The following is a 17,541-nucleotide window of genomic DNA, read 5'->3' as shown; positions in this document are numbered from 1 at the left end:
CTGGTGGTGAGCGGCTAAGCCCTTCCTGTTGCACCTGATCCAGTCAGGAACGGCCAGAGCGCGGACCACGGGGAGGCAGGAGCATCTTCCCATGTTTACTGCTGTGCCTATGCTAACAGTGTTCCCTATTTTACTGCCTTTTCAAAAAAAGTATGAAAAGTACCTAATTGTTCCTCTTAGATCCAAAATAAGCGCTGCCATCTCCTTGTGAAGACAGGAGAAGAAAGAGATAAATGTCTGTCTGGTGTTTTTGGGTTTGTGTTAATCATCTACTTTTTTAAAATTTCTCCCCAAGACATAGTATTTATATTCACTTTAAACGTTCTTCCCAAATCTCTTTTAGTAGCTCCTCCTTCTAGGGTTAGAAGAATTTGAGATTTTCCCCTTTGTCATAGTATCTACTTTCCTTGCAGGTTACTAAGAATATTCTTATTCACAAGTCATTTTTTTTTTTTTTACTACAACCAAGTCTTTTGTCTTATTGGAAAGCGTTTGCCAAAAGCTCCTGCCTTAAAATGATGCTGTCATTATCTGAACAGGGAGAGGAGAAATCTGACCTTGGTTTGCTTTTAATAGCACATCCACAGAGGTATTCTTACACAGTGATAGAGGCAGAATGCCAACAGTGCATTGTTACCAGAAGAAAACAAAGTGTATGGGGCAAGGAAATGAACAAGGAGTCAGAGAAGATACTCTTTTGTCCCGCTTTGGCTGCCAGCTACTCCTAATTTCCTGGGTAAATCCTTCAATCTTGCCAAACCTCAACTTCCCTAGCTCTGAAAGGGAAAAATAGTCGGTGCTGTCTGTGATTCACAAGAACGTTGATTGATAAAGAGCACTTTGGACAATCCAAACAGCTATGCCATGCTTACGGTTTTGAAGTAACAGCTTTGCCTCCTAAATGATGCATACTGGATAAAGTACTTCCGCACTTATCTTTGCTTAATGTTTGCCAGAACAAGCCTACTGTATTAAAAAAGAATAAATGAATAAAAAGCAAAGCCCACTGCTACATTCATAGAATCAAAGAAGTCAGTCCTCGAAGATTCTTATTAGAGAAATAAGGAACCAAACAGATGAAATTTAACTCCAGCTCACACCGGCCTGGGTCAGGCCTCCACCTAGCCACACTCACTCTTTCTCAGCCTTCCTGGGCTCACTTACCTAAATACACAACCGCAGTGACAGGAAGATCCGACGCTAAGGTCGCTCTGGCGCAACTGTTATATTTGGTAAGTGTGCTGATATGTAGTGTAGCCGTGCGATTCATTAGCATAATTTCAAACTCCAAATATCAAGAGATCTCTATCCTTTCAGCCTTTCAGAGGCAAAAAAATTTTTTTTCCATGTTGGGTGACTTTTTCCATGTTGGTGGAACTCACGACTATTAAACGATTAAAAACAGAAAAATCGGAGATGGGATCTATTAACGGAACGTCATTAGCCCTGTCGCTCCAACCGAGAACAGGAGACAACCTAGCACGGCGGGGAGGGGCGTGAGTGCAGGAGGACGCGGTAACAACCGGCTCCCGGAAACTCGTGTTTGTTCCCCGTTTTGCCCTGCGAGCCCTTTATTATCTAAAGAGACTGCAAACCCGGGAAGAGAATAGACCGGGAGAGGGAGAGGGGCATCGCGCAGGGCCAAACTCCTTCCCCACCTCAATGATCCCCCTGCAGGTGCACGCCCGGACAAGGACGCGTACACCCCTTTAGCCTTAATCTTGCTAAAACTGCGTTCTCTAAAATGCAACGAGAATGTGCATTACCACAAACAACCCGAGGACTGCTCGTTTCTAAAATATCAGTACCCCGTGCGACAGGGAAGAGCTGCGGGACAGGCGCGCAACAGGGTTGGGAAGCAGAAGTTGCTGGGTGGGTTTTGCCTGCCAAGTTTCTCGCCGCGCGGGGTGACGCCTGGGGCCGCAAGCTCAGGAAGGGGGCCAGGGTGCAGAAACGCGAGCGCTTTAGGGGACCGGTGACAGGAGGGGACGGGCGCGCAGTCCTGAGAAGGGAGTCGCCTTCCCGTCTGAATTCCACGTGCGGGAGGGGCGACCCGAGCGGGAGGTTCGTGGTGAGCAGCGCGCGTGCCTGTCCCGGCCTGGACGTGTCGGGAGCCAGCGGGGCTCTGCGTGAATTCCCGCCAGGCCGAAGGCCCCGACACCCGGTCCCTTACCTGCAGCCCATCGGTCTGGCCGAGGACAGGCAGAGTCCGGGGGGCGAGGCCGCGGAGTCCGCACCACGGAGCTGGGGCGGGTGGCTGGGAGCTGAGGGCCGAGGGGCTCCGCGCCCGCCGCGAGGAACACGTGTCCCACCGACTCAGCCCGGAGCCCACGTTCCTCCTCGCAACGCTGAAGACGCTGCGCTCGGGAAGGAGCCCACCCGCCGCGCGGCTCGGCGGGCAGAGGGGGAGGAGGGCGGGAGGCGGGGCGCGGGACCGAGGCTCCGCAGGTGCGCGTGGTCCGTCTTCCAGGAGCTCATCCCCGGGGTCTGCCCCGGGACCGGAGTCCGAGGCTTCCCGCCGGGAGGGGCCGCGCCCCGCCCCGCGGGGCCTCCCCGCCTCCCAGGCTGCGACGCTCAGAGCACGTGCGGCCCCGAGCCCAGCTCCCCCTCGTCCCCGATGTCCACCTCGTCCTCGGGCTCGGTCAGCACGAAGGTGCCGGCGGCCAGGCCCAGCCGCGCCTCTGCCGCTGCGGCCTCGGCACCGCGCGGGCTGCCCTCCGCGCTCTCCGGCCCGTCCGGCGCCTTAGGCTCGTCTTGGCTTTTTCTCAGCTGCTTTTTATGCTTCATCCGACGGTTCTGGAACCACGTTTTCACCTGGTTCCGGGGAGAAAAAAAAAACAAACTACGTCATTGCTTCAGACTCACAGGTACTGCACTGAGCTAAGAGCTGAGCCATTGCTGGGGTTTAGGAAAACCGATCGCAACCCATTAACGAATTATCCAAGAGCTGTGACATTCTCATCCTTCTCTTAAAGCACACCTTTACCACGCGCAAGCTACCGTGTTTGGATGAAGCTGAATCAAACATCCTAAGGCTCCCAGAAGTGATTGTCCCAAAATAACTATTAGAATTAGAATGTGGTTAGTAAACACTAATACTTATTAACTAGACTCACTAATAGTAAGTGCTGCGTGGAGGAAGGAGGTCTGTAAGTTCAACTTACTTCCCTCTGATTACAGTATCTGAATACGTGGTCCAGCAAGACTCGTGGAGGGGAAAATGAGTCAAACTTGCCAGCTCTCATCAGAGAGATCACTGGGGCCTGGCAGGGCTAATGATTTCCCAGCAAGTTGGGTACCCAGGTGCAGAGAATAGAAGAAGATAACAGTGGAGAAGTTTTGAGGTTACAGGTGAATAGCATCTGGAGGATGATGCAAAGGGTCCTTCTGCTCTGGACAGGGCGATACAGAGGTGGCTTAAATTATAGTGACGGCGAGGGGAGAGGCCGACTGGCGGCTAGCTGTGAAAGGTTAAAATAAGAAAGGAAACTCCTTGTGCAGTCTTCTTTCCTGACAAGAACCTGACTAATCTCTTATCATTTTATGTCGGACCAGGGTTTTTGCCCTGATCAGAGAGTTGTGCGGGGAGGCACAGAAATGATAGTTCTCAAATCAGGAGTGATCCTCAGAAATCACCCGCGGAGTTTTTCCTCCATGTCCATAGCCCTCTCGAGTGCTTTTTGCTTCGCTAAGTCGACATGTGGTTGGAGGATCTTTGGAGAAGCCTAGAATAACAGGAAGCGGGGTCATCCCCCACCCCCCCAAGAATTCTGCAATAGGTCCAGAAGGTATTAGGAGAGGAGAGGAGAGGAGGGCAGAGCAGGGATCGAAGCTCCCTCCCGGGCCCACCTGCGTCTCGGACAGGCTGAGGGCCGTGGCCAGCTCCACCCGCTCTGGCGTGGACAGGTAGCGCTGGATCTCGAATCTCTTCTCCAGGCCAGAGAGCTGCGAGTCAGAGAAAACCGTGCGAGCTTTGCGGCGGCGGCAGTGCTTCCCGGACAGCTCGGTGTGCTGGGGGTGCGGGAACAGCGCCGGGACCGGCACCCCTGCAGAGAGACAGGCAGCCAGGTGGGCAGAGCCCCGCCACTGGGGCAACCTGCACCCCGTCCCACCCCTAGGCCTCCTCCGCCTCTTGCCTCCACCACTCCACTCCTCGCGCCAAAGCTTCTCGAGCCCTTCTCCCAGGAATTGAGGGCAGAAAAAATAAGAAAAATCGCAAGAATAGCGCTTGGAGATCTTTATCAGAAAGGCCATCTGGAAATAGAACAATAAACAGTAAGGAAAAACAAAAAGGAAAAAAGAAAATTATAAAACAGATCTGAGGCCTTAAAAAATGTCTTGGAGCGACTTCCGTAGCGTCTGCCAGCGCTCCGTCCTCTGGTTGCGCCTCCCGAAGTTTTCTTGCAACTTCAGATGGTCCAGGAGCTGTCACCCTCCCCATCCCACCCCTTCTCCCCGACATCCTTCCAGACCCCAGACGACGCTCAGTGTCGCTCTGGGGCTAGCAGAAGTACGAATGCGGTCTTGCCTTCCAAGCTCACGAAAAACCATCTCTTTCCGGAGCCGCCCCCATTCTCCCGCCTGCAGCCAAAGAAATCGAAACTCTCTTGTCCAGAGAGGCTGCGGAGCGGGAATGAAGGGGGGCAACTCCCGCCTCGCACGTTTCCCTATCAGTTTCGGAGGCGCGCTGGGACCCCGTTCTCTAACCTGGTGCTCATTCTTTTTCCCATTCTTTCCTCCCAACCCCAAGCAGAAGGATTGAAGGAAGAGCTTTCCCCTGGCCAGGTCTGGGAAGACTTTAGACCCTCGCTGCCTTTACTGCGGTGGAGATGCAACAGTCAGCTGCCTCAGACATCGCTATCAGCCAACAGCAGGGGGAAAACAAATAATAGAAAACGAGCAGTTCCGGAATCCCGGGCTTTGGCCACTGCTTTTTGGGAGGAACATGGGTGCCGCCCAGAAGAGTCTTCGCTGGCCCGTGGTGAAGCTAAGGCCCAGATGCGACCTTGGATGTAGGCTTTAAAATTTGCCCTTTTAAACTTAGTACCCCAGAGTCTGGGTTTTACCCGCTTCACAAATATTTTTAGTTTTTGTCGTGGATTCCAGCGCCCACTTTTCACAAACTGTCTCCTATCTTTCCACAACCCTAGTCCCAACCCAGGGCTGTTTTTCTCGCTGGTCTCTGCATCTGGACTCAACGAATTAAATTACTCTATTCTGGCTGGAATGAAAATGACAGAGAAGAAAGCGTGAATGTGGCCTTGCAGAGAGAAGCAGAAGGAAAATCCGTATTTTCCCACATCTCCCTGCCCCAGCCAGATTTTGCCGGTCCCTGCACCTTGCATGCCTGGGTAATGAAAATACTTTGGTGCTAGGCTCCAGCGATGCCAGCAACACGGGCAGGGGAGAGCTGCCGAGCCCACGACTGTGAGTTAAACGCTGGACGTTGGAAGTGAAGAGGGTCGAAGGAGCTGCGTCCCTCCTTTTTGTCTTACTTTTTCTCCCTTATTCGGGCCAGCCCAAACCTCAGTCCTTAGGATATCCCAAGCCCTCGCTCACTTCTAAGCACCTGCAGTTCCTGTGAAGGCTCAGAGCCTAGGAGGAGAGAGCTTCAGAGGTGTAAAGTTGAATTGTTCCAGGCTGTGGAGTGGTCAGGGATCCCCCTCGGAGCAGGAAGAGGCGGGGAATCAGGATTGAGAGCCAGGAAGACCAAGAGAAAGGACACTGAGTGCTGCCCACCAAGAACATCCTCAAAACCCCTCGCCATCTCTTGGCAGGCACATTTCTTTCATTATACAGGGCGGAGGGACCAGCAGTTACTCCCATGGGTCAACATGCCTTAAGGGAGCTCCGTGTGTTCTCAGCCACATCCCCAACCCTCCACTGTCACTCAGGGAAAGAGGTCGTCAAGCCAGCTCTGGTCTTTCCTAGTCTCCACCACAGGCCTAGGGGCTGCACTGAAAGACCTGCTCTCTCTCTTCCCATATCTTGAGGCCCCTGTTACTTACCCGAAGTGGTGAGGAAATAAGGGTGGTGGTGGTCTCCCTTATGCAGAGGGTGATGGGGGTGAGGTGCCAGGAGGGTGGGTGTGGGCATGAGGGGGTAGCCATAGTCTAGCAGAGGCACCCGGGAGGCCAGAGTGCTGGCAAAGTGGTCAGGGGCCACTTCCCTTAGCGGCTTGGGCTTGTGCAGCAGGATGTCCTCGATGAAGAAGGACGTGTGCCTCTGAGAAGACGCCGGGTGCAGAGGAGAGGTGAAGTTGAGATTCATCATGAGCCCTGCTCCTTCCACAGGACGAGGGCCGGGGACGCAGTGTAGGAAGCAGGCAGTGTCTCAGCAAGCTTGGTCTGGAGCTGACAACCACCCTCGGAGGCTCGTATCCCCGCGACTCTTCCCCCGGCCTGGGCTACCCCGGGCGCTGGAGAGGCGACAAGACAAGCTCCTGGATCAGGTTGGGTGTACGGGTAGGAGTATTCGCTGCTTGGAGAGGGGAGTCGGGAGAGCCAATGATAAGGCTGCCAGCAGCGGAGGGGAGGGCGCGGAGGGCTCGGGGCGGGGCGTGGAGCTGTCCGCTGTGCTGAACAGGACGGGCCAGGCCCGGGGAGAGCGGAGCCGACTCAGGTCCTTGCTTCCAACCAGGTTTCTCGACCTCAATTTCTGCCCCTCCACTGCAGCAGCTGCTTCGCTCCCAGTAGCTTTTTAAAGAAAGATTTTTTTTTAAAAAGTCCCTGCCATCGACAAACTCCTCTTTAGAGAGAAAAAGGCTTTTAAAATCCCCAGAGCAATAGGGATACGGCATTTACTTCGGCCTTGGGGCTTGGGGTTTTAGAACTTCAGAGAAATGACAGCGAAGGCGGAGAGAAGAGAGGAATAAGAGGGTCCATATCGGCCAAATTTAAGCTTATGGCTAAGGGATGACTGGACTGTTGATGTAAATGAGTAAAATGATGATCATAACATTCTTAATGTCAGTTATAGAATGTGGTATGAGGAAAACTAATCTACATAAGTCAAGTAATTCGGTCTGTGTATGTATGCATGTTCAGCACTACCTCTTAACGCCAGCCTTCACCACCTCTCCAATTTCCATTGGTTCCTCTTGATCCATACACACAGATTTTATTTTTGCTGTACTACCCCCTCAAATAGCTACTCCCTCAAATAATACTAGGCTTTTCTGTCTCCTGTACCCTTTCCCAATCTTTCTTTTCATTTTTCTCCCTCCCAATCTTATTTTTGTTGTTGTTGTTGTCTTTTTCTAATCTGTTAAATTTATTTCCCTGGAGTCAATTTGCTAAAATTAAAGTGATCATCTACAGCACAGCAGGGGTAATTTCGGCTCGCATCTCCGAAAATTGCTCTAATTATTGATGTTAAACTCAGGGAAATTAAAAGAAGCCACTTCTCTTCCATCTCCCCATTTTTAAGCTCTAATTTGTTGAAATCTAGTCGTCATCACAATTCCAATCACTACTGCTAATAGTAAAAGTGTTTTAATAGAGACTGAGTCCTCACAACCCATGCTATTAGATAATTAGAGGAGGTGTTAGAAAGCCAAGTGCTAATCCTTGGGCACACGGGTAGGATTTCCATCTGATCTAGCAGGTAAAACAAATTAATTACCAGAATCAATTAGGCCCCAAACTATAGTGCCCCAGGAACTGGGAGCCTTGTATTCCATACGGATGAACTGGTAAATGATAAATAGATGGGGAGAGTGAGAGGGCAGAGGAAGGAGGGGGGAAAGAACTTTAAAATAAGATCTTGCCAATCTAAACTAAGAGCACTTTGTCTTGGAGTCTGAAATGTGATTTTTAAATAAGTTTATAGTAGTAAGAACTGAACACCCCGAAAGCAGGCAGCCACGGAGAGGGAAAATAGACTCTCAGGGGTCTATCCTGGAGACGGAGGAGACTCGTGAAGAGGCGCTGTGGGTGACGGTCTACACTTTAGGGACGTCAGCTCCCCTCCCAGTGGCAGCCTATGGTATCTGGCGAGTGTAAACCACGCTGTTCCGTCTCCTAAGATCCTAAGGGCTGAGTGGCTCCTGAGGACGTGGGGTGTACAACCAGACAGTGGCCTAGTAAAGAGCCTTCCTGTGCCCGCGTCCTGCTCTCCCTTCTTACCCATACTGAGCGCACAGATTTGCGCCCACTGTTGGGGGTGGGATTTCAGCTTCACTCTGGGGCGGGGACTAACATCTGCTTCTGAAACAGAAATGAAGAGCTTATCGAAGGTCCCTCTGGGAGCAGGGGCAGTAAAAAGTGTCTTTGGGTTAGGCATCTTTGAGCCAAGGCCAGACGAACCCTTTCTCAAAATTTAGCCTTGCACATCTCCCGGAGTGTTCGGGCTCCGAGAAGGGAAGGGAGGGGGCCGGGTAGGCCGCCTGCGCGGTCCTTACCCTCCTCCTTATTTCATATACCCTGGACTCAGCACCCTGGTGTCCCCATAAGCTAAGGCTAGCTCCCCAGGCCCTGCTCCCTGGCTGAGACACGGGGCAGGAGGAGGCCGACTCCTCACGCTCTCCTTTTTCTAGCTCTGCTAAGGCCACGACCCGCCTCGCCTTCCGAGAGCCCAGCGCCGCCTTGAGGACCCAAAGGCGTTCCCCTCTGGAACCCAGCTATCCCACCTTTGCCTGGGACCAAGCAGGAATCTAAGAAGTAAGAGAGGAGGGAGGACCTCGACGGCAGATTTCCTTCCAAGGACGCTGGGAAGCAGGCTCGGTGGCTGAGTGACCCGCCTCCAGCACCGAAGCAGGTCCCGGGGTGGGCACGGAGGCGGGAACAGGGGATCGGAAGTGGAGGCGGAGACAGGGATGCCTCTCCCGCCGCCCTTTTCCGAGAGGGAGACCGCCTTCTCTCGGGGCTCTCCGATCAGCACAGCTGGGGCTTGCCGTGGGGCTGTGGCGCCTGGGCTCAGAGCGCAAAGTGGACGGGCTGTGCGGGTTGATCCTGTTCTGGGAAGTCCCTACTGGTCCAGGCCTCGAGTTCCTCCTAGAGTTGTGGCCCACACCCTCGGGGAAATCGCAAGGTCAAGAAAGCTGGGAAGTTTCTCAGTGGTCGTGGAGCTACTGAACAGAACCGCAGAGAAACGCTCGGGAGACTAGAGCCCGGGCCCTGCCTTTTCCTCGGGGCTCTGGCCAGACCCATCCCACTTCCTCCAAGAGTGAAGGAGGCCCCCAAGATGTCCAGCCCCCTCTCGAGATGCCATTCTGTCAAGTCCTACCGTAGGGGGAGGAGGTGTTCTTCCTCTCAGCAGCACCAGCCTGGGGAAAAGGTGAATGTTATATTTTTAGATAGTTTGTAAACAATTTGAACCTTAAAAGCAGAGATGTTTCATTGCCTGGCATATCTCCAGATAAAGTCTAGACTAACAGCTGTCCAATAAAATATAATGTCACATTTAAAGAAGTAGAAACAAGTGAAATATTAATGTTTCATTTAACCCCAGTATACCAAAAATATTATTCAACATGCTATTAATATAAATACTGAAATTTGTTTTACATTGTTTTTTATACTAAATCTTCCAAACCCAGTGTGTATTTTACATTGACTTTACATCTTAATTCAGACTAGCCATCAAGTGCTTAACAGCCACATATGGCTAGTGATTACTTATTGGACAACACATGTCTAGTTAATTTCCATAATCCCTTTCACCCCTCTCCAATGTAGGTAGACATGGAGAGCAGTTGCTGAAGCCAGCCTGGCACTGCGTTTAATGCTTGCCCTTCATCCATCCATTATATTCCATTATTGTGAGCATTCATTGGACAATTATTACATCCAGGCTAGTCACTACACACCTTCCCAAGGTTTGCCCAAGCCTTAAGAGAGTAAATAAATGCATTCACATTACACTTATTTTTTATTGTTATTTGACTAAAATCTGTCACCCAGAGCCAGCAGGCTGTAGCTGTATGCCAGGCTGACACATAAAACCAGATACTGAATATTGCCCTGAGCAAAAGAATAAAAGATCAAATGAGTTTTCCCCCACCCAACCCACAAGACCTAATAGAGCTCTTGCTTATGGCTTCAGCTGAGAAATTATCAATTGAAAGAGAGAGAAGACATATTCTTCAGGGAGCTAATAATTAAACAGTCCTTCTCTCTTTTATGTGAGCCTCATCTAAAACTGTCATCTGAGCTGGGACTTAGTTTCCCAAAAAGATAGCCCTATTGATGATCAAAGGAAGAGACTGCTTCCATTAGCCAAGTTACTTATACTGTGGCCTTCAAAATAAAGGGAGAAATGTATTTTAGAAGGATCTGAACAACACACTTTACTCGTAACATTTTATATTATATTGCTTGTTGTCTGTTTCAACTTACCTTCTATCTGAGTACTTTATTTTAAGCACTACCAAAGTGGATGACATGTCTAGAGAAAGAACAGGAGCCACTGAATGCTTCCTGCAAATGCATCTTCAAATAATGCTTTTACACTGGAAATTAGAATATGAACTCACATGAGAACACATTCAGAGATAGCAAATCGCAGTGTTCCTTATGAAAGGAGGACTAAATCCGTCCAGCTTTTTCATTCAGGACTGGGTCGGTGTGAAGGGTCAAAAACCTGCATTTCATTTCTCTCTTGAAGTTTTCTATGCTGTCTTTGGCATCTCGATTCAAAACATTCTTCCTAAAGTGACAGAAAGAAAGCTCTGAAGCAGGGATAGAGATTTGTAGTACATGTATCATTTAGTCATCCTGTAAGAAGTATATAGTGGGATGAGAATGATCTTTAAATCAGTTTCTTACTGGGATTCCACCATTTTCCTCATCATCTCCCAGAAGAATAGCCAAATACATTACCAATAAAAAATATATATATTACCAATAAGAAAATAAGCCAAATATATTACCAATAAGAAAAAAAAGCAATAAGCTAACAAAAATGCCTTTTAGATAACCTTTCTTCCATTCCAAGCCACCCAAGTTTTACAAAATTTAAAATTTAGCACCTATTAATACAATGTACTTCAAACAATACCAAATTAGTATGCATAGTTTTTAAAATAAAGGGGCATGAATTATTACTATTATATAGTGTGGATTTATGATGTTAGGGAATATAAGAGCTTTTCAAGCTCTGTTATGAGATACAGAGATGAGCTTGTAAACATTTCCCACAAGGACTTTGTGCATTTAACTAAATATCTGGTATGTTTTTGTTAAAATGCTGGATTGTTTATATTTTGCTTGAGAGTACTATTCATGAAGCCAAATTGGTGTTTATTCTCCTAACTCATTGATAATGCAACCAAGTTAGTGGAAGAAAGAAGTGGAAAGTACAAATGCTATTACTATAAGAAGATAATATTAAATTTGTCTAACAATTACCAGATAATCTTAAAAGGAAATGGAAGGAAAAATATTGGAGAGGTTTTCTTAAATAAAATAGGAAAATAAGAATTTTTCTTAAAATAGGAAAAGTCATTTTGTATGTAACATAAAAACCTGGAAGCCATAGAAGAAAAACACTGATAAGATTAGCTATACTAATTTTTTAAAATTCTGCATAGCAAAATTATCATAAACAAAGGATAAAGACAAACAACAAATTGGGAGATAATATTTGCAACTTACACTGCAGACACAGGGCTAATTTGTTATATGTAAAAAGTTTCTACAGATCAATAAGGAAAGAGATCAAGAACACAATTTAAAAATGGGCAAATAATAGGAAGAAACAATTCCCCAAAATAAAACATAAATGGCTGTAAGCATTTTAAAAGATGCTCATGATGTTAAAAATAAGACCAATAAAAGTTTAACTCCACTGAGACATCATCATTAATTAATCAAATTTTAAAAATTTAAAAATTCAATTACCCACTCTGTTGGCAAAGCCATGGAGGAAAGAATCACTCTCATACACTGATGCAAAGAATGCAAATTTGTGCAATTTTTATGGAGAACAATTTGGAAATATATATCAAAATTACAAATGCATATTAAAATGTATCCAACAGGTATGTCATGCATGTGATGGTAAATTACACAAACTCAGAATGGAAAGAGCTGTAAGATGCATTGTCACATGCAGAGAGCAAAGTACAGAATGTGAACATTTCTTTCAAAGGAGACAAGAAGCAGAAAACTGTACAAATGTTATGACATATGCTATGCATACCTCTGGAAAGATACAAAAGACACATTAGTTGCCTTTGGAGACCGGTACTGGGGACTTACTGAGAAGGAGGTTTCTTCTACATGCCTTACCCTTTTGTAACTTTTGAGTAAGAATCATATGCATGCAACATTTCTTACAAATTACATAATATTCAAATATAAAGGGGAAGAAGAATTATTTTCTTTCAACTAAACAATGTCCAAATCAAAATTCACTACATTATTTTTATTATGATTTTAGCCCTTTTCCATAAGTTACTAGACCCAGATTAGTAGTATGTGGTTCTATTTCATTGACATTTGCCTTTAAGGGACAACAAGCTTTTATTCCTTAAAAAAGTTCTGCAACTTTTTACTTTCATATAAATTATATGTGATTTCAAAAATTTGATCACATACTCCACTCCCATCCAGAAATTAGGGATAATATCTATTTAATCACTTGAAGATCACTGAAGAATGCCTTTTGACTATTTTAGTGCTGGTGCTGTGGATAATGAGGTACATTTGTTGCATTTTATTATAAATCACATACTTTGCTCTCCCTTCTCATTTGAATATCACAGCTCTTCTTTTCTATATGTAAAAAAGAATGGAGCCTCACTTAGGTGGAGTCATGAGTTCAAGATCATTCAACTTTGTATGCCAGGATTTGAACTCAGATTGATCTGACCCCAGAGTCCATACTCTGTTCATTCCAACAACATTATCTTTGAAAAATAAATAAGAAAAGCAGTAACAGCTGCTGCTGATTTCTCATGTGGAATGCAACTTGAAACTATAGCCCTTGATTTTGAAAAGATCAGTCTCACCAGTTCTTCTCATTGGAGGATTTATAAATTTATATATATCATTACCTGAAGTAACAGGAACCTAAAGTACTGGAGAAGATGTTTTAAGATTTTAACTTTGGAACATGAATACACACACACACACACACACACACACACACACACACTTAGAATCATCATCACTTAACGGTGGTGAAGGCAGTACTTGTTACTAGCGCTAAAAAGAACAGGGCTTGGAGTCAAACTGACTGATTAGAATCTGGCTCCATCACCATTACCTACTAGCTTGACCTTGGAGATTTTGTCTGACCTATCTAAGCCCTACTCACTTCATTTGTAAAATGGGAATAATAGTAGTAACTACCTCATAGGATAGTTTGGGGAGTAGTTAAGATAATGTGTATATTTTAAATGTGCACAATGTTTTATGTCAATCACATCTCCATTTTAAAAAGGAAATATATGTAAAGCATTTTGTTCAGGCCTGGCACAGTGATCAGTAAGTAACTCTGTCACTGCTGCTATTGCTGATCGTGATGGTGGCGGTAGTGATGGTGGAGGTGGTAGTGGTGATGGTGTAGGTGGTGGTGGTGGTGGTGTTTGTAGCCTAACTAACTGAAAAGCAAGCCCAATGATCAATATTGGAACCCAAGGGCTTCCATGGACTTAAGTGATTAATGAATCCAATACCATGTTACTACATAAAAGCAGTTTTTATAATCCCAGAAAAACAAAATATATTGGGAAGGAGGTATAAGTACTAGGGAGTGTTTTCCTGGGTACAAGTAGGTAGAACTTGGGAATATGTATTTAGCTCTAGAAGATACCTTGAAGATGATTTTAAGAAACTTGGCATCACATTGAATGGTTGTGCTTTTTGTGTTCATACTTTTTCCCAAACAGAGTTTGAAAACATTAAATCAGAAAATATTTTAAGATCAACAGCAAGTCTGTTTTATTCTGGTGGGAGGTGGGAAGAACTGATCAGGTAAAGAGCATGTATTGAATATCTACCAGGTACCCTACCTTTTCTAGGCTCTGTGTGAGGTGCTTTGGAGAGATAGGGTAGAAAAATGCAGGAAACAAAGAAATATACGAAAAGTACAAGCCTTATATCTGCTTCAAATACACACACACACACACACACACACACACACACACACACCCCTAAATACATGCAATCAAAAACACATAAAACAAACAAAAACTACCAAGAGCTCCTCTGTACATTTTACTTAGAAAAATATTTTCATCACTAAGATGATTCAGCCTCAATTGTAATTAAGATAGAATATTGGGAGACATTGAAGCCAAGAATTCTGTGCTTTATTCAGTTCATATCTGCAAGCATTTGTTGAATGTATAAGTTGTAAAAATCATCTGGAGGTTTTCTCTCATATGTATATATCTTGCTTCCACTTTTAAGGCAAGGATTTAATTTTATCTACTGTGTCTTTATCAATTCCCAATGCACACTATCGGACACTCAAAATTGACACAAAAATACTTCCATGATTGATGGCAGTATTATTTGACAGTTCTTCCCAGGTAAGAGAATAATATGAGGCTGGTTAGCAGATCTCTCTATTGCTGGAAGGCAGGCAGCTCCTCAGTGTGGTGTGGCAGTACCATGTGCTTTAAAAAACAAAACAAAACATGGTTTGGTGGAAGGGGTGCGGAGGGAGGGACTAGATATGAATTTGGGGAAGTCTCTTCAAAACTGAGCTAAAACAGAGCCTCCACTTTGCATTTGTGAGGTCTTAGCCTCACAAGACTCAATATGAAAAATGGCTGTCACCTGTCTTCTTTGCAGAAGGATCATCCTTATCATGTCCCATCTATATAGATAATTGCCATCCAAATGTAGATCCTGTTCATCCCCTTCTGCAGAAAACCACTCTGGTCCATAGTGCTTACACACCGTGGGATTAGCAGGTGTCCCCCTCACTGGGCATTGGAGTAGGCTAACTACTGCGTTGATATGCTTTATCTCTTTTCGTGGCCATGTTCTGTTTTCCCAACCAGACTGTGCATTATTTTTTCTATAGGAAATATATTTAAATAATTCAAAAGTCAAAAATTATTAGAAGTTATGAAGTGAAAAATCTCCCCTATCTCTGCCTTCCAGCCACCCAGTTCTCCCTGTGGAGGAAATCCCTGTTAACACTTTTTAGGTATCCTTTTAGAGATATATTGAGCACACACAGATTATATATAATAATATACATTTATAATCACATATTTAGTTATAATAATATATAATATATAGGAGAGTGGTTGCTGTTCATGTATATATGAATAAATAAATGCATAGGTGAAATACATACGTATATATATTCCTCACACATACATACATCCTTTCACCCTCTTTATTGCAAGGGTAGCATACTACATATTCTCTTGCACTTTTTTCTTTTTTTACTTAACAACTTTTTTTATTGCACATTATAATATTTGTGGGTGTACCATGATCTAGTTAACCAGTCCCCTTTGATGATAGTTAAGATTTTCAGGGTGGTTCCAATCTCTTGCTATTACAAAGAGTGCTGCAATAAATAACCACACACATGTATTATTTTGCCCATGGGCAAGTATAATATCCAGAGGAATTCTGAGACAATGAATTGCTGGATCAAGTTTGTCCTTTTGATTGGCTTTGCTAACTGTACTCCAAAAAGGTAGCATCGATTTCTACTCCTCTCTGCGTCATCTTTGAAAGCCCAGGTGACTCTCCTGCCAGTGACCCAAGGATGATACTGTCCCTTTTAGTAGGTCACTTAACCCTTGAGGAACTTACTCTATCTGCAAAGTGGGGATAATGTCACCTACCCCAGAGACCTAGTGTAGGGACTATTTTGTGAGGAAAGTACGCAAAAGAGCTTTAAAAACTGCCCGGCAGGATAAAAATTTGGAAATACATGTCAAAATCACAAGTGCACATTAAAATGTATCCAACAGGATAATAGCCCCTAGCCCATACTCCATGACAGGCATTATATTACATGCTTCAATATCTTCTCTCTAATCGATGCTGCAAAGTAAACATAATTAGTTTAGTTTCACATTTCAAGAAACTGAAATTCAGAGAGGAGACTTTCAAAGCCGCCTATCTGGTAAGTGGCAGAGGAGGTATATTCAGACCCAGTTTTGCTCAGGTTCCAAGATTGGGCTCTTGCTACTGAACCTCTTTTTTACTTATAATTTTAAAAAACTGCTATTACGGCTTTAATTTTTATAACATTTTATTTAAATCATGCATCAACTATAACGAATGAGTGAAAGCTTCGTGCAAGACATGGGGCTGGAGCTGGACCCTCAAGGACTGGCAGAATTTGAACAGGTGGAATGGAGATGAGGAAAGAGTTCCAGCAAAGGAGAGTAACTGGGCAAACGTTCACAGGTGGAGTAGAACACAGTGTATTCGCAGGGTACTGAGATTAGCATGGCCAGGGTTGAGAGTTGGAGCTGTCTTTGTCTTCTAGATGTGGTTAGTTTCTTCTTCATGATCGTCTTGACTTGGAGAGTCAGAAGACACGGTTCTTAATCGGGAGGACAGTGGAGAGAGCGTAGGGACCAGTGAAGGTTTTCTAAGCAGAGCTATGGTTGTGGATGGCGATGTTTTAGGAAATTTTATCTCAAGTCTCTATGCATGAGGAACTAGAGGAAAGGTACTAGAAAGTGCAGAAAGTAAATGATGTGTTTCCAAAAGTAAGTCCATTCAGCCAATCGGTCAATAAACAACCATTCATTCATTCAACAAATATTTATTAGTCACTTTCTATGGATGTCAGGCATGGGAGTAGGAGCTTAAAATATTAAATATAAATACCACACAGTCTCTGCTTTTAAAACTTCTGAATCTCAAAATAATGGCATGACCTTAACTGCCAACAGCCTCTCCATTCCTCTTTTGTCACTCACTCCAGTCCTTTCTTCACTAGCCAGAGTGATAACTCAGAAGTGCTAATCTGATTATGTTAGTCCATGCTTAAAATCCTTCAGTGGCATGTTATGTTACCCTCATTGCCAGGAACATTTATTGCCGTAGCCATCTCTCACTCCAGTGCTGGCTTACTCTTGTACAGTTCTCAGTTAAAATAAAGCACTTCCTCCTAGAAGCCTTCCCTGATGCCTGCCAGTGTGTTAGGTGCCCTGCCTCTGGGCTCACACATTCTGACAACATCTTTTTCCACTACATTCTGGCTGTCTTTTTAATCATTTGTCTCCTTCTCAAAATCGTAAACTCTACCTAACGAGAAACAATTTTATCCCAAGCATATAATTCAATGTCTGGCACATGGTAAGGTCTCAAATATTGACTGAATAAATAAGTGAATAAATAAGTAAGCACATTGGAGAAATAGCCACTTATATGTTCCAGCCTGGAAGATTTTACTTTCCTTGAGAAAGAAGCAAGTGTTTTCCACTGTTTAGAAAATGGCATGAAAGCTAATCAATCCCTAATCGATCACTTTCCAATTCAGTATCAAATGGGGCAGGGATTCTAGGTGGCAATGAACTTGGAACAACTGGTTATCAGATTACAAACTGTGGGGAGAGTGGTTGCTATGACAATCTGTAAGCTTTTTAAATACCCAAAACCTATAGTG

At 45.1% G+C, this 17,541-nt stretch overlaps 1 protein-coding gene across 1 annotated transcript; it reads right to left on the bottom strand.

Annotated features, from left to right (window-relative positions):
* Positions 1 to 2,433: 2,433 nt before the first annotated feature.
* Positions 2,434 to 6,403, bottom strand: BSX (brain specific homeobox). The gene is made up of 3 exons (XM_017675148.3): positions 6,009 to 6,403; positions 3,850 to 4,046; positions 2,434 to 2,814 (listed from the first exon to the last, which is right to left on the bottom strand). Exons 1-3 carry the CDS (start codon positions 6,271 to 6,273, stop codon positions 2,575 to 2,577), a joined length of 702 nt encoding a protein of 233 aa, XP_017530637.2. The 5' UTR covers positions 6,274 to 6,403; the 3' UTR covers positions 2,434 to 2,574.
* Between the last annotated feature and the right edge of the window lie 11,138 nt (positions 6,404 to 17,541).

Source organism: Manis javanica, chromosome 6, assembly GCF_040802235.1.
Source record: "Manis javanica isolate MJ-LG chromosome 6, MJ_LKY, whole genome shotgun sequence".
Taxonomy (NCBI): domain Eukaryota; kingdom Metazoa; phylum Chordata; class Mammalia; order Pholidota; family Manidae; genus Manis; species Manis javanica.
The sequence above is the reverse complement of the archived record's forward strand: the minus strand, read 5'-3'. Positions and strand labels throughout refer to the sequence as shown.